The sequence below is a fragment of the Chanodichthys erythropterus genome, chromosome 10 (genome assembly GCF_024489055.1).
Source record: "Chanodichthys erythropterus isolate Z2021 chromosome 10, ASM2448905v1, whole genome shotgun sequence".
Lineage (NCBI taxonomy): Eukaryota > Metazoa > Chordata > Actinopteri > Cypriniformes > Xenocyprididae > Chanodichthys > Chanodichthys erythropterus.
This window is the reverse complement of record NC_090230.1, coordinates 23,504,907-23,527,906: the sequence shown is the minus strand read 5'-3', so window position 1 is coordinate 23,527,906 and position 23,000 is coordinate 23,504,907. Positions and strand designations below refer to the sequence as shown.

The 23,000-nt window shown below is 35.7% G+C and overlaps 1 protein-coding gene across 1 annotated transcript in view; it reads right to left on the bottom strand.

Annotated features, from left to right (window-relative positions):
• Positions 1 to 3,159: 3,159 nt before the first annotated feature.
• Positions 3,160 to 23,000, bottom strand: part of LOC137028198 (ribonuclease-like 3) — a 34,860-nt gene continuing 15,019 nt past the window's right edge. The window contains exon 2 of the mRNA XM_067396969.1: positions 3,160 to 3,621. Within this exon, the coding sequence (XP_067253070.1) occupies positions 3,160 to 3,618 (459 nt within the window). The 5' untranslated portion in view covers positions 3,619 to 3,621. The remainder of the gene's footprint in view (positions 3,622 to 23,000) is intronic.

Genomic DNA, 23,000 nt, shown 5'->3' with positions numbered 1-23,000 from the left:
TTCTGACTGAAAACTACATCGGCGATGACGAACAGCCAATGAGAGAGCAAGATACAGAGCAGCGGGGAGTTCGGGGAGGAGTTATAGACCACAATATCTGCAAGCATGGCTTCGTTTCAGATAAACTTTACAATTCTATCAAACAGAACCAAAGCACAAGCATTTGCTTGACCATCTAACAGCAGCACATTGAAAAGTTATGTATTTACCTCTCTCCACAGTCTCCCCAACCATTTCCTCCTCCATATTCTTCTTTTCTTTTTCTTGTTTTCGCTGCAAATCAGCACACTGGCAATTCGTATTGCAAGCTTCTTGCGGGCTACCGTTTTTAATAATAATAATAATAACTCCGGTCTTGCACGCGTGATATCGCGTTGTTTCCTTGTCACATCTCGCGTGTGTTTGGTTGTGAAACGTAGTTTGCGTGCCATACAGAGTTGTCGGCGATTCTTCCTATTGTAAAGTCATGCAGTGTGAAACCTTCTGTCGCCGATCCATCGTGCAGTTTGAACACAGCAGCGACTGAATGCTGGCCAAGATAGTCATGCAGTGTGAAAAGAACAGTGATCCGACTACTTTGATAATCGTGCAGTCTGAACTCGGCTTTTGGCAAAAGAAAGAGAGGCATTCTTCTTCACTGTACATTGTAAGTTGCGAGGTGAATAACAATGAATGATAATAAATGAACATATTGGCAGTCCTTCCTGTAACGACTGAGACAAATCAGACACAATTATTTGTCATAGTTAACTAATAATTGTTTAAAGCACTCTGGGGCCTGTCCCCCATCCCCATGAGAAGTTCTTAGTTACAAGTTTAATTGTGCTAAAGAATGTGGGTGCCACATTGAGAGCAGAGAAGAGACACACGAAAACGTGCACCTTTCCTGCATTATCCCCACATAACACAGACTTTCCTGCATTAATGTATAGACAGACTGTTCTATAAATGAACATGGACATCCCCAGGAAATGGTATTCATTATTACCGTGTACTATATTACACTCATTGTATTCACATGATTTATGATACATTTAAGGTAACTTCAATTATGTCATGTTTAGTGTCTATGGGTTCGTATCGAGAAGATTTAAATGCTTGTGTATGCAGTATGTCCATACCTGTGCAACACATCAGTATTACAAGAATCTTTAATAGTTCTTCTTCAGAAACTAAGCTAGTTGATCTTGCTCGGTGGTAAAAGCCCCGACAAGGGGGTATGTTGTCACCCGGAAATACAACATCTTCATTGGTCCGGTCAACAACTAAGAGGTGTGACTTTGACCAGAGGTTAAAAGCCAGCGAAAAATGCCACTCCCTCTCTTTCCTTGCTTCTTGCTGCCGGCCTTTTCAGGCCAAGGCCTGTAGCCTCTGCCTACAACCAGGCCATGTGCTCATCTATAAGTTGTTTCATAGTACTTTATCTAACGCAGAAGATACTGGCAACAACTTCGGACTGAACCCTCAATGTCTCCTCAGCCTGCAGACCCGATGCTCCTCAGCCTAAAGGCATCTTGCAAGTATCGTACCTTTGAACACTAAACAGCGATTTAGTATTGATTTGTAAAACTTATCTTTGTCAGCAAAGGTGTTTTATTACTGAGGAAACTGATGATTCTTTTCCAGATTGTCTTTCCCTATAGCTCCATGAATGGTTCCCCTCAACTCAATCATTACTCATTCTTACCTATGTATGTGTGTGACCTGCATGTATGTTTTGTGTTTGTTAGTTTAGTTATGTGTTTGTGAGTTAGTTAATAAAGAATTGTGCACAATACATGTTTGGTTCTGACTCCGTCTGCTAATAAATTGCCTCTTAAGTGATTTAGATCCTGACTACATGCTCTGAGTAGTACTGTACAATAAGAATGTTGCATTTCCATAACCTAGAAATGAACATTTCTTAGAATTAATAAACAATCAACTGTTTACTGAACAGGTTCATTGATTGTAATACATTAATCTTAATGTAGCTACATCCAGTTAATCTGATTAATGGATTTACATATTCATAATTAATCATAATTAATAATCATAATGAGTTATGAATAATTATTAATATTTCCCCTTTGAGTTAATTCTCTACATTCCGCTGAACAAGTCAAACTCAGGCCCAGTGCAGCAGGCTAACAATGCTCATCAAGCTAATTTAATCACAGGCGGGTTTACCGTTCACAGACACTAAGCTTGTGTCGTAGCCACTTTTGTGTCGCGTGTGCATTATTTTTCTAATGTTATTTCTGAAAAGATGAGCCTGTACGCACAACATAGTATGAGATCAGCAACTAAATGCCAGTGAAAAACAAATACATTAAAGTCATGGTAATCTATGTCTGGAAAGCTCTGGTCCAAATGTACATTCTGCTTTATCAATGCAGAAATGTTGTATATAAACACCTGCAATTACTGATAAAGAAGTAACTCAAAAGTCAAGGGTCAAGAGCCCAACTAAAACAAACACTGATTTCCATGATGGTGACATCAAACATCTAAAACTCAGTTTATCTCAATAAAAAATGTAATTATCTTCAAACTGGTGTTGTTGAGATGCAAACAATCAAGCAGACGAGTTTAAGGGTAGTAGAGAAGTTTTATTGAGGATTACAGACATCTGTAAAAACATCTGCACCTTTCTTCCCTCATCTGTTTTTGCTCATTCACTACTCCCATTAAAAAAGCTTTTAATGCTCAAAAAGTGTTAACAGAGTGATAGACACAGAGACATGCATGAAGATGTGCAGAATATACCATAAACTTAAAGGAATATCGAGCAGTTATTTTTAACATTATATTCAAGGTAAATGATGAGAGACAGTGACAATATTCTTGCTCATATCAGAGAGAAGTACATTTCCTTTTAACTTAAGGTGAACTTATGCTGTTAAAAGGAAATAAATTTTGCTTAATTATGCTTAAGTACATGTATGAATGTATTGTGTTCATGTTCACAGCTGTTCGTCATTGATAGACTTTGTTCTCAAACTGTGTTTGTCATGTTTACAGCACACGTGAAGAACTGGTTAAAAACTACCGACAGCATGTTAACCTCTAAATTCAGACTTTTTTTCACTTAAAAAACAAGAATGACAGAAAAGCAGAAGTGAACAGAATTATTAGAAATATATTGTGATGCACTGTGAAGCTCTACTCAGCCTGTTTTTAGACATTATTAGGCTTATATATGCCTTCATCATAATGTACAGGCCAGCCATGGTCACACCCCAACACTATGTAACGAGTGTCGCTGACCCCTCTGTATTCACATTTTTGGTGTTTCTCCCCACTTTTTAATTTGCATGTGATCACCGGAAAAGGCTGGTTGCTCTTAAACAGATCCCCTCCCTGTGGAGTTCCTGCTTTTTCACAAACTGCTCTAATATCTTTTGAATTTGCGTTTATGAAGGAGTTGATTTCTTTGCAGCCATTTTCAGTTCCACCGCGAATAATACCTCTCTTTTTGATTACACTGTCACAGTTCTTCACAGTCATATCAGGACCAAAATGCTGATTGAGGAAGTTTTCATAGCGGGGCTTTATATTTTCTGGTATTTCTCCATGAGTGAAGGATGAAACACTGAAGATCAGCAGCAGAATCACAGCAGACTGATGAATCTCCATGACCTGTGAACAATACATACATTAAAACACCTTTACTGACATTTGACTGACTAAAGCAGTTTAGATGTGATTAATTAAGAACATACTGAAGAGACCCTTCCTTTATTTTCCTTAGACACTGCTAAGTGCATTACTGCCCTCCACAGGTCAAAGTGCAAGTATATAACAATAAGTTCAAACTTTGTCCTGTGGAGGGCAGTAATACTCTTAGCAGCGTCTGCACTGCTGAAATTCTAATAGAGAAGAAGAGAGCTAGTTCAAGATGAGCATTTATGGTTAAAACATGTAAAATATGAATTTCTTTTAGAAAATGAGTGATGGTTTCACTAGATAAGACCCTTATTCCTCGTCTGGGATCATGTAGAACGTTTTGAAGCTGAAATGAAACTGTAATTTTGACCTTCAACCGTCTGGAGGCCATTGAAGTCCACTATAAGGAGAAAAATATAGGAATGTTTTCATCAATTCCTTCATTTCTTTTCGACTGAAGAAAGAAAGACATGAACATCTTGGATGACATCGAGGTGAGTAAATTATCAGGAAATTTTAATTTGAAAGTGAACTAATCCTTTAAATCTTTAAAGCTTTTCTCTAATGTTTCGAGAAAAGTTTCAACAGTGCCATCTTGTGGCGGCTAACATTTTCAGCAGCCATAAACCTGAGTGTGCAGCTCCGTTGATTTAACTATTAAGCTCAAATAAAAGCCTGACGATGCTAAATGTGTTTCATTTTCTGATACTATAATTCACATATTAAAGTGCGGCAATAAATTAAATGTGACAACAAAAACAATTATAATAGGCCTGATACTATTAATACCTACTGAGTTGTTTGAGGCAAGTAAATTGTGCTCTTCTTTAATTGTTTTTATTCTGTTTATATGACAGAACATATAGGCTACTTAAACACGTAAAATTAAGATATTTGGTACTTTATTTTAAAATACTTTTTGTTGTTTTTTTGCCCAACCCTGACTACAATACATTGCTTCTTATATACTATATGCATATATGCTTCTCGTATCTCATATATTCTCAATGCATTGCTTCCCACCGATAATATACAACGGATCCTACAATCACTGAAACAAGTTATTTTCTCCAAAGCTGAACGTGTATTCAGAGAAATGCTTTCAAGCCGGGCCAAATCACACTCAAAAGTGACATGAGTCAAGACAAAACTATTTATAATGATTTATAATGCACTGTAAATGAATTACTAGTCATCAACCCCTGTATAAATACTTTACAATGAGGACATTCATCTGAAATATTATTAATTTTCTGAAGGACTGTTGCTTTTTGAGACCCACTGCACCAGTTCACTCAGAACAAATTTTTGATACACAACCCTTTTTTCCAAATTGGCTGCTATATATATATATATATATATATATATATATATATATATATATATATATATATATATATATATATATATAAAATGAGATACTTACAGATGTAGTTTGCGGAAAGAGCCTTCAGAAACAAAACACACAAATGCTGTTCATCTAAGTTCAGGTATCGCCTTCAACTCTTTTAATACTCAGACTTGAGCAAATGAAAGTGTGATGTTTGCAGTGAACAGCCAATCACTGAAGAACAACAGATAAGATCAAAGACTTGGAATATTTTCACAAGAACAAGAAGGAAAGCTTTTCCAACACAGAAAATAACTAAATGTTTTACTTTGTGAAAGTTAATTTAAAAATTAAACATTGTATAAGCTTAAGTTAAAGTTTAATATAAAATAATAATATTATCAAATTAGTATTTATTGCATATAATGCATTCACGAATGACCACCCAGATAGCATGGTGACATTGATGCAATGTTGAGTGCTGCCAGTATTTTACCATTCATCTGTAGGTTAATGTTTTACAGTGTAGGGTGCACATCTGTATTTTGGAGCTCCTGTCACTCATATCTAAATATGAACAGCCTAAACCTTCTAGTGTGAGCTTTTTTGATTGAATATGTTTGTTGTTGTTGTTGTTTATGTCAGGCTAGACCCGTACAGCCTGTAGAATTGGTTTGGTGAAGCCGACTTAGTCCCAATTCATTGTGTATTCTTTACATATTGTCACTCTACTCTAAGATTATGGCTGTTTCATTACAGTAACGAAATGTACAGAGATTACATAGAGAGTAAGGAAGAAATTCTGTCTGCTTTAGTTTTGTTTAATTTAACATGAAACATTTCTGAAAATGTCTGAATAGTGGTGCAAGATTATATATTAATATTGAAAATATTTATTTTTACAGTCTACTTTAAAAGTAGAAATATCAGTAAAAGAAATGCAAGAAGCACTAAACTGTCAAAAAGTGATCAACTGACCCATCGCTTTAAAATTATTAAGTAAAATACAGTTTAAAAAAGTTTGTCAAGTTCCCAAAACGTAATTTGTCAAATTAAGCATGAAGTTAAATTACTTTAATACTTTTAAGGCATTGGGTTTCCTCTCTTTAAAAAAAAAATTAAAGTGACATTTCCTTACCGATAAAGACACATCAGCTAACCAATAATATGTCAATATTTGTCATGGGTTGATCATGGAAATGAGTAAGTAAACAGTAATAATTGCTTTTTTATTATTAGCATGAAAAATACTCTTGACTTAGCCTAAGTATATTTGAATTTCTTTTTCAAGAGACAAAAACAAAGGTTGGGTTTTATTTACATTTATTAATATGCGTCAAAGATATATCCTGATGCACTGGAACACATCTTCAGTGATGTTCCTGAGGTTATGGTGTTTCGAGTCTTTAAACTTCATATACCCACACCCAGGAATGATCAGATCCTGGCGTGTGTATCAGCAGCACCAGCCCACAGATCGCTCCTCTTAGTTTTGTACTATGCTGGCACCCAGCATGCATTGCGACATTCAATATTCCATTTGGTGCATAAAACATTTTGAGCTCCTGCATAACTTGGACAGCACAGAAAATCAGCATATTAATCTTAACAATGGAGACATTCAAAAGTTTAATGTCGCAATGCATGCTGGGAAGCCAGGATCTGATCATTCCTGGGTGAGGGTATATGATGTTTAAAGACTTGAAACACCATAACCTCAGCAACATCACTGAAGATGTGTCCCAGTACATCAAGATATATCTTTTACGCATATTAATAATTGTAAATAAAACCCAACCTTTGTTTTTGTCTCTTGAAAAAGAAATTCAAATATACTTAGGCTATGTCAAGAGTATTTTTCATTCTAATAATAAAAAAGCAATTATTACTGTTTATGTAAGGTCCATTTGCATAGTGGTTAGTCTATACCCCCTGTCTGTTGTTGTTGTTGTTTTTTTCCGTCTATATGTATCTTTGCAGTCTGACTGTACATTAGCTTTGTCTGTTTAAAATTTGATTAAAAAAAGAAAACTATTTCCTTGTTCCTTAACTGTTGTTTATTTAAACCAGCAGCAGCTATACCCTTGCCTCAACTCATTTCCATGATCAACCCATGACAAATATTGACATATTATTGGTTAGTTGATGTGTCTTTATCGGTAAGGAAATGTCACTTTAAAGAGAGGAAACCCAATGCCTTAAAAGAATTAAGTAATTTAACTTCATGCTCAATTTGACAAATTACATTTTGGGAACTTGACAAACTTTTTTTTTTTTAACAAACTTTTTTAAACTGTATTTTACTTAATAATTTTAAAGCGATGGGTCAGTTGATCACTTTTTGACAGTTTAGTGCTTCTTGCATTTCTATTACTGATATTTCTACTTTTAAAGTAGACTGTAAAAATAAATATTTTCAATATTAATATATAATTTTGCACCACTATTCAGAAATTTTCGGAAATGTTTCATGTTAAATTAAACAAAACTAAAGCAGACAGAATTTCTTCCTTACTCTCTATGTAATCTCTGTACATTTCGTTACTGTAATGAAACAGCCATAATCTTAGAGTAGAGTGACAATATGTAAAGAATACACAATGAATTGGGACTAAGTCGGCTTCACCAAACCAATTCTACAGGCTGTACGGGTCTAGCCTGACATAAACAACAACAACAACAAACATATTCAATCAAAAAAGCTCACACTAGAAGGTTTAGGCTGTTCATATTTAGATATGAGTGACAGGAGCTCCAAAATACAGATGTGCACCCTACACTGTAAAACATTAACCTACAGATGAATGGTAAAATACTGGCAGCACTCAACATTGCATCAATGTCACCATGCTATCTGGGTGGTCATTCGTGAATGCATTATATGCAATAAATACTAATTTGATAATATTATTATTTTATATTAAACTTTAACTTAAGCTTATATAATGTTTAGTTTTTAAATTAACTTTCACAAAGTAAAACATTTAGTTACTTTCTGTGTTGGAAAAGCTTTCCTTCTTGTTCTTGTGAAAATATTCCAAGTCTTTGATCTAATCTGTTGTTCTTCAGTGATTGGCTGTTCACTGCAAACATCACACTTTCATTTGCTCAAGTCTGAGTATTAAAAGAGTTGAAGGCGATACCTGAACTTAGATGAACAGCATTTGTGTGTTTTGTTTCTGAAGGCTCTTTCCGCAAACTACATCTGTAAGTATCTCATTTATATATATATATATATATATTTTTTTTTTTTTTTTTTTTTTTTTTAGCAGCCAATTTGGAAAAAAGGGTTGTGTATCAAAAATTTGTTCTGAGTGAACTGGTGCAGTGGGTCTCAAAAAGTAACAGTCCTTCAGAAAATTAATAATATTTCAGATGAATGTCCTCATTGTAAAGTACAGGGGTTGATGACTAGTAATTCATTTACAGTGCATTATAAATCATTATAAATAGTTTTGTCTTGACTCATGTCACTTTTGAGTGTGATTTGGCCCGGCTTGAAAGCATCTCTCTGAATACACGTTCAGCTTTGGAGAAAAGAACTTGTTTCAGTGATTGTAGGATCCGTTGTATATTATCGGTGGGAAGCAATGCATTGAGAATATATGAGATACGAGAAGCATATATGCATATAGTATATAAGAAGCAATGTATTGTAGTCAGGGTTGGGCAAAAAAACAACAAAAAGTATTTTAAAATAAAGTACCAAATATCTTAATTTTACGTGTTTAAGTAGCCTATATGTGTCATATAAACAGAATAAAAACAATTAAAGAAGAGCACAATTTACTTGCCTCAAACAACTCAGTAGGTATTAATAGTATCAGGCCTCACACATTTAATTTATTGCTACACTTTAATATGTGAATTCTATTAACAGAAAATGAAACACATTTAGCATCGTCAGGCTTTTATTTGAGCTTAATAGTTAAATCAACAGAGCTGTGCATTCAGGTTTATGGCGGCTCAAAATGTTAGCCGCCACAAGATGGCACTGTTGAAACTTTTCTCGAAACATTAGAGAAAAGCTTTAAAGATTTAAGAGGCTTCATTTCTCCATCCTACTGAATAGTTGTTTTGTTTTGTTTTTTTGCAAACAAATGTAGCTGATTTAGAGAGTATTTACTTATTTTGAGCCTGTTTTTAAACATTAACTATCTGTAACGTCATTATTCATGTGTGGAAAAAGCGACGAAACTAGCCGCAATGTATCAACATTAACTGCATTGTATCAACATCACTTTTGCACTCTCAATAAATGTTGAAAAAAAAATTAAATTTCAACAAAAAATTAATGGTAATGTCATTAAATCAATGTTAAAATGTGAAGTTGGTTCAACATCATGCTTGAACTCTCAGAAAATGAAACAATTACAACTGACTTAAAGCCACACAGCCTGAAATCAACTGAAGATAAAAGAAGACAATAATTCTCTCAAGATCTCAGCAGAAGCTCTTTTTGAGAATTAACAGAGGTTTAGATGTTGAAGTTTTATTGAAAATGTTTGGTCACCATGTTGGTGATCAGTGTTTCTTTAGTTGGTCAGTTTGACTTTTAGCATTTTGTCTGAGATTGTGCTCTTTGTAACAGTGTTTACAAAAACACATAATTTGTTACAAAGTAAACAGACACAATGATGACTGAGTGATATAGTTTTCATCATCATGAAGCAAAATCATTTACTAATTAGCATATATTTGTTTAATAGGTTACTTTCACCAACAATACCTTTTACTACAGCTCAGACACTCTGAATCTTGACTTTTAAAGAGCTTTTTCTGAGAGTTTAAGCATGATGTTAAATCAAAATCACACTGTAACTTTGATTCAGAGCCATTTCCATTGATTTTTTGTTGTTGTTGTTGTTGTTGTTGAAATTTCAACATTTTTTCAACATTAATCGCGGGTGCAAAAGTGATTTATTGATTTATTCGATATGAGTAACGTTGACACATTAACATTGATTTAACATTGTTTTGATCATTGCTTGCTATCTGAGAAGTATACAAAATAAACATATTTTGGGATGTTTTTCTGGGGTAAATTGATTTTCTGGGGTTTGTGATTTACTTTGCGTTTAAATGTTGAGGCATACAAGAAATCTGTCTTGGTGGAGATTGAAACAAAGTCAAAAACACTTTAACACAAATACAGAAAAATAACTATCTAATATGCACAGCTTTGTTCATTTAAAGTCACTAAGATATGTGCAAGTAAAAATAAAGAAAGGGTCTCTGTAGGAGCCAAACTTAACTTGAGCCATCCTTCACTCACGGACAACCAGCAGATATATGGCCACGCTATGTAAAATTCCTCAATCAGCATGTGGATCCATTTATGACTGTGAATGATTGTACCAGTAAAATCGAAAACAGAGACATCACTGCAACTGATGGTGCCTGCAAACCTGTCAACTCCTTCATAGTAGCAAATGAAGATACAATTAAAACAGTTTGTGGCAGAGGAGGAACTCGACTGAGGAATGATCGAAACCTGTTTGAGAGCAACCAACTATTTTTTGTGGTCAAGTGTAAAATAAAAACAAGTAGGAATGGAACGTGTGAATATGTAGGGAAGAGTGACACTAGTAAGATTGTGTTGGCTTGTGATAGAGGCTGGCCTGTACATTATGAAAGGTAATGAACAGATGACAGGTTGAAGAGAACGTCAGAGCTTTACAATGTCTTTATCGTTTCTTCAAATCTCCTTTTGTTGTTTTTCAAGTACAAATAAATAAATAAAAATCAGTGAATCAATCATGAAGTCAAAAATAAATAAAATTTTATATAGGGTATAGCTTTAGGGTCAGGTTGTAACAAATGTGAGAACAGTTTTCCTTATATTGTTCTTTATGATCAATGCAAATTACCTCACAAATAAATGAAGTATAACAATATAAGCAAAGAGATATAAAAGTTAATGTAGGTGATATAAAGTTACAATGATATATATTTTTTCTTCTTCTTTTCTTTCTGTTTTTGGTTAATGTTGCATCTATATTTTTTATGATGAAAAAAAAAGCATTATTCTGTGTAATTTTTGTATATGTAATTGTATTTGTGTATGTAGTCTGGTATGTTAATGTTAATGTACACATATGGGTTTTTATGCAATTTAGGTATATGCACTTTTAAAAGATTTTTCAAGCTTTCAAAATCGGATGTAATAAAGTAAAATGATGTACTTAATTATGTAACACTCTTATTTTAACACTTTAACACTCTTGAGTGCAGAGGTGGACATTCCAGGGGTCAGAAAGTAAAAGTCCTGCCATATTTTTATTCCACCCACTGAAGCATTAATGAGATAATTAAGTGATTAATTGAGTGATGATTGAGCATTATTGAAGACACCTGATGATAACAAGCAGAATCACCAAAGGAGAAAATCATAATTTTTAAGTTACCATCATCGAGGTCAGGGTTTGCTTTAGTTGAGCTCTTGACCCTTGACTTTTTACTTTCTGACCCCTGGAATGTCCACCACTGCTTGAGTGTTGTTTCACATATACTCCCAGGAGAGTTCAATGAACACTGGAGATGTTTAGATACTGTGTTCACAATGCTAATGATTGAGGATCTTACCTGATAAAACAAAACAAAACAAAAAAAACATCCATGGTCTAAGACAATGGTCGCCAACCCGTCGGTCGCGATCGACCGGTCGATCTTTATCACTGTTCCAGTAGCTCGCGAAAATAACAGAAATATGAGTACAAAAATACATTACATTTTTCCAGTCTTTGTACTGTATTTTTGTATTTATTTTTATGTTATTTTCTGGAGACAGACAGATAAAGGTAAATAGCCCACATGATGTCCGAGTCTGTAAACGGCCGTAAACAAGAGGCCAGAGACGCTGAAGACGGACGTGAAGAGGAGAAAATTCTGTAGCAGGCAGAGCGGCTCATTGCTCGAAATATAGGAAGAAAATATAACTATTGAATTGGGGGTGAAGGGTTATGAATTCATCTCTAAAAAGAGATCAGTCTTCAGGAAGATTTCGATGGCAATGGCATTTTATTTTCCTCTTACCTCTGAATAAAGTAGCTAATTATTAGCGCATTTCAGCTTTGTTTACAGCGGTAACCAAGGAAACGCTGTATCACTGCTGCTCCATAAGCGCCACCTGCTGTCAGAGAGTGAATTTGCGTCCCATTCAGCCTGCTGTTTTTGTGTGTAGCATTTATAATTTCACAAAGATAAAGTCAGACCGTTCTGTTTTTGCTTTAAATCTTGAAATTAAATCTAATTCAAATAAAAAACAACTGCTCATGCAACGTGCGTAGCATCTTTGTTTGGATTGTGATTAAAAAGCAGTGGTTCTAATAATATAATATTAATATTCTATAATATTAATAATAAATATCTGCAACCAGTATCGGAATCGGCCAATTTGCTTGTAAAAATAAATGAATAAATCAGAATCTACAATGACCACGAAAAAAATACTAAATACTATCTGGGCTGTCTTTTTCTATCAAGTAGATCTTGTCTTTCAAAAAGGTCAAGGTCAGGGATCTTGGGCTTAAAAAGGTTGGTGACCACTGGTCTAAGGAGAGACTAGAAAACTGTGCTGCTTGTGATTGAGTGAAAAACCTGGACGTTTGTGAAAGTAGGTTTTTGAAATAATATCTGATGTTTAATGACTGATTCAATTGACAGTGGTGGTCCTAAAGGCAAAGCTGTTCAGATTGAGTTCTAGCATATGAATCATGTGCATGTGTGAAAAATCATAATATACAATCATTTACCGAGACGAAAAAAGCGATGGCGCCCCCCAGTGGCTGATTTCTTTCAAGATTCTCACAGGGCGAGTCTCGGGTCATGAGTCAAACAGGGCCAGCAAGTGAATCCTGATCAGTTAACACCTTGTCTGATAGGTTTCCAGACTTCACTGGCTAATGGGTGTATTTTTCAAGATATGCGAACATCCTCAAAGACAATCTCATCACCTTGAACAAAGACAGTGTATGCCAGTTTTCAGGTTAATTTGGACTGGTTGTCGAGTAGCTATAATAATAATAATAATAATAATAATCCTTACATTTATATAGCGCTTTTCTGGGCACTCAAAGCGCTTTACATATGGAAGGGGAAATCTCCTCAACCACCACCAATGTGCAGCATGCACCTGGATGATGCGACGGCAGCCATATTGCGCCATTACGCCCACCACACACCAGCTTATTGGTAGAGAGGAGACAGAGTGAGGAAGCCAATCAGTGTATAGGGATGATTAGGAGGCCATGATGGGCAGAGGCCAATGGGCAAGTTTGGCAAGGATGTCGGGGTTACACCCCTACTCTTTTTCGAAGGACATCCTGGGATTTTTAATGACCACAGAGAGTCAGGACCTCGGTTTAACGTCTCATCCGAAGGACGGTGCTTTTTATCAGTATAGTGTCCCCATCACTATTCTGGGGTGTTAGGACCCACACAGACCACAGGGTGAGCACCCCCTGCTGGCCTCACTAACACCTCTTCCAGCAGCAACCTAGTTTTCCCAGGAGGTCTCCCATCCAGGTACTAACCAGGCTCAGCCCTGCTTAGCTTCAGTGGGCAACCAGTCTTGGGCTACAGGGTGATATGCTGCTATAGCAGTTTTCATGTTGGGTTTTTTTTCTTTCATTTTATAGTGCCACACTCTTTTTTCATGCGGCCACAGACTGAGCCCGTACATGCGTATACCGATTTTGGTGAAATGATCTCATTCCATTCAAGAGTTTTAGTTATAGTGGCCATTATTTACAATCAGACTCCAGAGAATCGTTCTGCACTGGTTTGGTTCCGATCACATGAAAAAACAAGGACTAGTTTACAAAAGGTATTTAAAAAAAAAATCCAAAATATCCAGAGGTGTATAGTCCAGGGGTCAGAAAGGAAAAGTCATGCCATATTTTTATTCCACCCACTGAAGAAGTGTTAAAGTTAATAAGTTAATTAAGTGATTAATTGAGTGATGATTGACCATTATTGAAGACACCTGATGATAACAAGCAGAATCACCAAAGGAGAAAATCACAGTAGGCTTGTTTGAGATTAGCAAATTCTACGCGTTTAACGGTGATCACCCCAAGATGCATGCCGGTTAGAAATGTGTCTGAGGGTGGGCCGCTTTGCTCTGATGTCATGCCGACGTGTGTCACAAACCTCTCGCGAGGGCGAGGCGGACGTGTCGGATTCTCCAGTCGAGCGCAGTTGCTCTCTACCGACTGCACTGACCAAAAGCACGATGGGAAACGACTTGCTGACGACACAGCTTAAAGCTTATTGGTTTAAACAACCATGATGTATTGATCTCTTTTAAAATGTTTGATTTTACTCTATCATGATTTTTATGTGTATAAATTATGTGTGATTATTCCCAAACTCTCTGACAGTGCGATCTCTCTATGGGTTATGTGATAGTCATATTTATACAAATACATAAAAACATGTCTGTAATTAAAATGAAAAAGATTGATACACATGCCTTTCGAATGGACATAAATAAGGGTGTATTGTTCATTATGTTTATTTTCATATAAAAGCAACAAAACTTAAATTAGCATTTAAATCAGCAACACAGCGCACGAGTGTGAATCCCGCGATAACCACCTTTGATCTTGTATGTGTCTGATCCACTACGAGAACAGAGAATTGTCCGTCTTGCCTGCACTTTTTTCACTCCTCCTCTCACTGCAGCCACCTACTCTCGGCTGAACTTCAGGCAAGACTAGGCACATCTCAAACAAGCTTATTGTTTAAGTCACCATCACAGAGATCATCATTTGCTTTAGTTGAGCTCTTGACCCTTGATTGTTATTGTTACATTTCGTTTGGGCTGCTGTAACTGAGTTATAACAACCAGACAAGAAAAGATGGTCAGATGGTGTTGGTTATGTTTTCACATAATCATTATTTGATCTGAATCACTGAACTCATTTAGAGCCCAATCTCTGAGTTAGATTTACATTATTTATTATAGCAGCACTGTGATTCTACAGCACAAGAGCAACTTTATCAATACAGTCCAAATGATTTCTTAAAAGTTGTTCTGATCAAAAAAAAAAAAACTTGTATTTAGACACACAAACATCAAGTATCAGCCTGTGAATCTCAATGACGGTGATTTTCTGATCAACAGATCAACTCTGAACATTAGAAAACAAGCTACTAAAAGTCACATAAAAACAGCCAAAAGTAAAATAGTGAGAATAAAGGAAATTGCTAAGATAATTAAGTTCATAATTTATTCATGCAGCAATGCATGATGGGAGCCATGGATGAATTTTGATTGGTGGCTCCCAGAATGCACTGCAACATGCTTTATGATGGCCACCACTGTTGAGATTCACAGACTGATTCTTGATGTCTGAGTCTCTAAATTACAGAAACGTCTTATGTTTTATCAAAACAACTTGTGCTGTAGAATCACAGTGCTGCTGTAATCAACAATGTAAATCTAACTCAGAGATTGGGCTCTAAATGAGTTCAGTGATTCAGATCAAATAATGATTATGTGAAAACATAACCAACACCTGATCATCTTTTAACTTTGCTTGTTTGGCTGTTACAACTCTGTTAACAGCTCAAACAAGATCTAATATTAAAAAGTCAAGGGTCAAGTGCTCAACTAAAGCAAACACTCATCTCCATGATGGTGGCTTAAAAATAGCGATTTTCTCCTTTGGTGATTCTGCTTGTTATCATCAGGTGTCTTCAATAATGCTCAATCATCACTCAATTCATCACTTATTTATCTCATTAACTTTAACACCGCTTCAGTGGGTGGAATAAAAAAATATGGCAGGACTTTTATTTTCTGACCTCTGGAATGTCCACCTCTGCAGAGTTGTTACCCGTGTTAGCTGTGCTGAAGTCTGTCCTCGAGCTGCAGTGTCTCTGCGGTTCATGATTATCTGAACTGAAATGCAGCTTTAACGGCCGTTGGTTGCTTTGTAGACGTGCTGCAACAAGTGCCTCTGCTGTTGCTTTAGTGTGAAAGACAGTCATTCTCAGCACAAGCTGTTGTGACAAACCTGATAAACTTAATCTGTTTAAAAGGTCATGATTAATGTCATTTCCTCTTGCTGATCCATGTTATCATCTGTTCTGTAGGGATACTGGGGATGGTTGTAACATTTTTGACATTTCTGTCTGTATCTTGGAGTTTTAAGCCTGTGCGTTCAATGTGATTCAAGCTAGTTAAGTGTCAGATATTAAATGACACAGCTGTTATCTTTGCAGCACAAACAGAAAATGTGTGGTTTAGTTTCAAACACGAGTAGTGAAATGTTATAATTCACCCCATAGTCCGGGTTACTTGTAACAGAGCCTGGAGTGAGATGTAACATGGCAATCCAACAGCAAAAAAAAACAACAAAAAAAAAAAAACAGTTTTGAAAGCTTTTTATTTCAAAAAAGGTCTTGTAGCCATGAAATAGCTCAACTTACAGCTCAACTTACACATCGAATCGGCCCTGAAAAAAGCCGACCAGGACTAACTTCACCCGACGGTGTGGAACACTGAAGCCACCTTTCCACTTCACACAACATTCGCATCTGATTGTCACATTTCGCCCCCTAGCGGCAGTCACACAGTACTTTGTAACTGGTAGTGAAGCAACCGTTACCCTTGGATTATTCCAACCCAGCAACTATATGGTAAACTGAACGATTTTGGACATAATTTATTAATAACCAGAATTTGAAAGAAATAGTGTTTACAGAATAACATTAAAGAGTTAAAATATTGGTGTTGGGGATAAACAGTTTAGGATCCTTGAAACCAGATATGTTGAATAAAGAGCCAGAGTCAAAGATAAAAAAAATAATAATAATAAATTGAAGAAAATTTTAATGAAGAATGGTTTGCAGTTTCATTAGCAGAAGCCAGCTTCAAGTTTCGCAAGGAGTTCGTAGGTCGCTAAAGGAACGCCTAAACGTTATTAGCAGCAATAAAGCGTTATTCATCCTGTGCTGCAGAAAGGCTGATTTTGTGTTGGTTGGGAGTTTTCTCCATTAGGGAAAACTGGACACACTGGAGCCAAAGAATAGACTTAAACTTTGGTATATTTATGGCAAATACTAAGATAATAATAAGTAATATTTTACAAAAGGTAGCCTATTTGAACTGCATTTACATGGTTTACCCTACATCCTTGTTTATATTCAATTTGGTCATCTTACAACACAATAAGAGACATGTTTAATGCTAGTATAGAGAATTTTATTGAGGGCCTTAGCACAGGTGGCACAACATTCACTTTATTCTTCTTCTGTCTTCATCTTTTTTCCCTTGTCTCTTTTTGTATATTCAAAAACAAAGTGAAACAATATAGTGAAATAAATTGAAGCTATGTGATGCTACATTCAGCCAGCTGTCTTTGCAGGACCATAATGCACTGGGACATCTCCTTCACATGTCAAAGTGATTTGTGTTCATTTTGGGTTTACATCATCCTTATATATACACTCTTAGCCCGGATTTTATATTAACTTAAAAATATAACTACAATATACTTAAAATATTTAAGTTTGGTTGCTTTACTTATAAAATATGAGTATATTCTACTAATTTGTGGGTGTATTTGAATGTGTTAATAAATGTAAGTTAAATGCACTTAAATTATGAAGTTTTTCTCCTGGCCACGCCTCCTACACACTGGTTTGTGGCAGGTAATGACGCCATTTTGTCCTGGTGTGTGTGAATTCAAGAAGCTGTTGATGAACAGTTGGAACATTTGTTTTGGCTGTTCTACAGACATTTTTTCCAAACATTTACCTTTTTATACTGTAGTTTTTCACCAAATGAGAAACTCTCAATTTTTAAGTTACCACCATCGAGATCAGGGTTTGTTTTAGTTGAGCTCTTGAGCCTTGACTTTTTAATATTAAATTTTGTTTGGGCAGTTTTAACTGCATTAAAACTAACCAGACAAGCAAAGTTATAAGATGATCAGGTCGTGTTGATTATGTTTTCACATAATCATTATTTGATCTGAATCACTGAACTCATTTAGAGCTTAATCTCTGATAAGCAACATATTCTGATAAACAGTTCAACTCTGAACATTAGAAAACAAGCTACTAAAAAGTCACAGAAAAACAGCAAAACTTAAATAGTGAGAATAAAGAAAATTACTAAAACAATTCAGCTCAATTCATGCAGCAATGCATGATGGGAGGCATGGATGCATTTTGATTGGTGGCAAGTTAACTTGCTTAGTACATTGAACTTAAATATACTATGTATAATAACTACAAAGTAATTAATATTACAAAACATTTTAAGTTAAATGAACTAAAATTATTAAGTTAACATTACTTAAAAATTTTAAGGCAACGAGTTACCTCAGTTTTTTTAAGTAGATTCTACTTATCCGGGTTTACAGTGTACAACTGTTCCTCTCCTTTTTGTCAAAAGTACAATCAATCACATAAAAATAAGTGTTACTCTTATAAGTCTTCCCATCCCCTTTTCCTGATATACAAACTTCTTTAATTTGCGCTTCATCTGCTATAATGAAGGTGTTTGTTTGTTTGCAGGGTCCGTATCTGTTTATTCGTCTATTTTCGATCACAGCAGTACAATCCTTTGCACGCATGCCTGGAGCCACATGTTTTCTTTTGAAAGCCTCATAATTTTGACTGTAAGTGGGCAATGACGTACATATAACCAGCAGCAGAATCACGGTAGACTGATGGATCTTCATGACCTGGTGAACATTACATACATCAAAACATTGTCTGATAGCTGGCCTAATTAAGCAGTTTGTGAGCAATCAGTCACACGAATATGAAGTGAACATATTAGAGATGACCTACCTCAGTGTTCAAGCTCAGTCTTCTTTTGTCTGTAGACTGTGAAACATTTAAATGCAAGGTAAATCACAAACCTCAAAAAAGTGTTGCTTTTTATACCATATTATGCAGTGCTTTGAAGATTATTGATAGACCACCTTTTTACATTTTTTTTTTTTTCATTTACAAGAAAAAACTAAAACCCAGCAAAGTACACGTTACAAAAATATAAAATGAGCTTTATGAACTGAAACTCACAGGTTGCAGTCTAGTCTGGGATAGTAAACCCGTGGCCTGTATTATGATGCACCTTCACAAAGTCCAAGCAAATGCACACTGTAAAAGTAAAAAATGAAAAGCATGTAAACTTTACATATTATGACAAATTTGTTGATTTTACTTAGACTGTGTTATATGAACTTTCAAGTGGGTGAAATAGTTAAAATAGAAAAAAAAAGAAGTTTTAGTTGTGCCCGCGAGATTAGGAAAGTTTTGGTAAACCACTTATAAACTACATTCTCACAGTGTGTGCTATTGCTTTTTGAGGAAAAGAAAAAACAGATATTTTTCGTTTTAAAAAGGGTGATTTTAACGCAATAGAGTGCCTCAGGGATGACTCATTTTTGTAGGCAAAACCCGGAAGCGAGTTAGCATTTTAGGAGTTCCGGTTCCAACGCCGTCAAGTCTATGGGTTTTTTGAATGGGTTTTTGCTAAATCGCCTGAAATAAGGTCTGTGGTTAACAAAGCCTCTAAATACTTTCACGTTTTGATCTCTGACATAAAACACACCAGTTATAACCCACTTGTGATTTTTTAAAACTTTTACTGTGTCTTAAAATCGGCGGTTGCTAACAAATTGCTAAAAGGGACTACTTCCTTTGGCGGGGACTTTAGACGTCATCATTAAAAACGGGACATTTGGACAGCATTTCTCATGAAAAAGTGGATAAGTATTCATACACAGCGCAGATCATAATCAGCGAGCGTGTTTGTAAATAACGTTGTTTTCTAAATAAAGTTTGAGGAAGCTTGGTGGTGACGACATTGATCTGCGACCATGGTGTGCTGTAGTCCGTTTATAGCCTACTGTTAGCCTTTTATATCTGACCACTTTATTTAGGCTTCAAAATCTATAAATGTTGTGTTAACTTGTAAATATTATCTTGATAGACAAAACGTGTAAGTGTCATAACCCTTTGTTAAACACAGAGCTTATTTTCTGCAATTTTCCAAAAGTCTATGGGAAAAATGCATAGGCTTTCAACTGAGGGAACCCGTGCGCCCCTAACTTCTGGGTAGGCCTACAAAAACACATCATCCCTGGGGCACTCTATGGGCCCTATCTTGCACCCAGCGCAATTGACTTTGTACACCGACGCATGTGTCATTCCTATTTTGCAGCCGCGCAAAGCGCGCTTTTCCCTCCACAGAAGCACGTCGCTAAACTAGTGAATGAACTTGCGCTCCCTGGGCGGTTCAGCGCAAAAAAGGAGGCGTGTTCCGGCGCAAACAATCCCTGGTGCTATTTTGCTGTTCCATTAAACAATTGCGCCACTGACCAGAAAAAACCTAGTCTAAAGTCAGTGGCGCGTTGCGCGTTGTTCATTATGCTATTTTAAGGGCGCATGCTTGACCATAATGTATAGCGTGCACAACGCGCATACACTTTGCTCATGTAATCTACACAGATGCAACAGTTATTTTTGCAAATCATATGTTACACTAAAAAAATATTAACACATGAGATGACGGAAATCATTGTGGTGTGCCACGAAGATGTGAAAAAACCTGTTTAACCGACGCTATTTTGGGTGGGTTTCTCCCATCCCCATACAACACAACTTCTCTGTCTCCTCGGCTGTGAACCGCTCCTGGCGTGTGGTAAATACGCAATAATAATAGCAATCCATAATGGAACTTGCGGACCTGCTTTTAAAGGGAATGTTGGATGACGCTCTGATTGGTTTATTTCACGTTACGCCCAAACCACACCTATGAATAATGAAGCTACTTCAGACCAACCCATTTTAGATTTGCGCCGGGCGCAAGAGCCATTTATCCCGCCGGGAAAATAGCAACAGCGCCGAGACCCGCCCACAAAGTTACTTGCGCTTCGCGCTTTGACACTTGCGTTTCAGATCGTTAAAATAGGGCCCTATACCTGCCAAATAGTGAGCCATTTGTAACTCACATGTTATAAATGCTTAATAAATGTATTTCTTCACACTTAACTCAAAACCAGATTCCTGGTTTATTTCATGATGCAGCAAAAAATGACTATTATAATTAGACTGAAGGGTGTTGTATTTGTGGTTTTCATATTAATATCTCATGACTGCCACCTTTCTTACTATATTGCTTACCAGAAGTATCTGCCTTACCCACGATACTAATATTTTGATGAACAGGGCGGGCGAGAGCCGTGAGGGAGTGATGCGAGGCAGCTGACCAGCTGACCAGCAATACCCAATTATTGAATGCTCAATCAGTACAGTTATTGATAAACAATCTCTTGTCTGCTTAAAAAGAACAGCAGTGTACAGCAATTATTGAAATATATATGAGAGATACTTACAGTCTATAGTTTGTGGAAAGATCCTTCAGTCCTGTCACAAAAAAAAAAAAAAAAATCTGTTAACTCATTTTACTTTTGTTTTCATCTGCATTACTGTCTTCAGCTAATTTGATTTATTCTACTCTTTCTATTCAAAAAATGTATGTTGCTTTCATGTTTATTTTGTTATACATGTTAACTGTCACTATTTTTCTATTTAAAAATCTGAAGAATCCCCATGTGTGAGTGTGTCCTTCCACATCTGTTACACAATTTACACTAAGAGCTGTAAATGCTATTTACTCTAAGTGACCAATAGCACATTTTCCTAGCGACATGCTACTAGGTGAAAATAGAGATAGATTCTATTTACACCATGTAAAAGTATCAGTTCTTTGCAATAAGAATTAAATAATAAATAGATGCTATCTATACTTTATATTGGCAGATACTATTTGCACCTCAGTATTTTTGTACATTAACAGGATTCAATAATATCATAGTGTAAATGATTAATTTATTAAAATTATGTTAATGAGTAATAAGTCATTTATAAATGCATTATAAGTCATTAATAAGCAGTTATAACTGCATGAATAAAAAGGCCGACTTTAACGCAATACCTGCCAAATAGTGAGCCGTTTTTAACTCACATGTTTTAAATGTTTAATAAATGTATTTCTTCACACTTAACTCAAAACCAGATTCCTGGTTTATTTCATGATGCAACAAAATTTGACTATTATAATTAGACTAAAGGGTGTCGTATTTGTGGTTTACTTATTAATATCTCATGACTGCCACCTTTCTTACTATATTGCTTACCAGAAGTATCTGCCTTTCCTACGATACTAACATTGTGACGAGCAGGGCGGGCGAGAGCCGTGAGGGAGTGGCACGAGGCAGCTTCCCTCTTGCTCGCCCTGCTCATAACAACAGTTAAGATGATATACTGAGAGCAGGACCGTTCACCAACATCACATGAGTCAAGACAACACTATTTATAATGATTTAGAATGTTCACTCAATACAGTTATTGATAATCAACCTCTTGTCTGCTTAAAAAGAACAGCAGTGTACAGCAATTATTGAAATATATATGAGAGATACTTACAGTCTATAGTTTGTGGAAAGAGCCTTCAGTCCTGTCACAAAAAAAATGCTGTTAAGCTAAGTTTAGGTATCACCTTTAACTCAGGTTTTGATCCTCTGGCTTTTAATACTCAGGCATGAGCAAATAAAAGTGTGATGTTTGCAGTGAACAGCCAATCACTGAAGAACACGAGATTAGATAAGAGATTATTAAAGACTTTAAATATTTTCACAAGAAGGCAAACATTTGTAAAAGCAAAACTGAAAATGTTTCAGTTTGTGAAGGTCAAATTTAAAATGTCACTAAACAAGGTTACATATTTTATACGCTTAATTAAAAGCTTAATATAAAATGATATTATTATCAAAATATTATTTATTGCATATGATGCATTCTTCATTAGTTGGTGATCATTATAATCAAATCTTTTTGTTTAGTAACAGTAAAATAAGTATGGGTTTTATATATGGGTTCCATATATTCAGATCCAGTATGCTTAGTAGTGTACATGCCAACAGAAGGATATTTGTTGTTGTCAAATTGCTTGTGAAAATCTGTATTAAAGGAAATAAAGCCTTCTGCATTT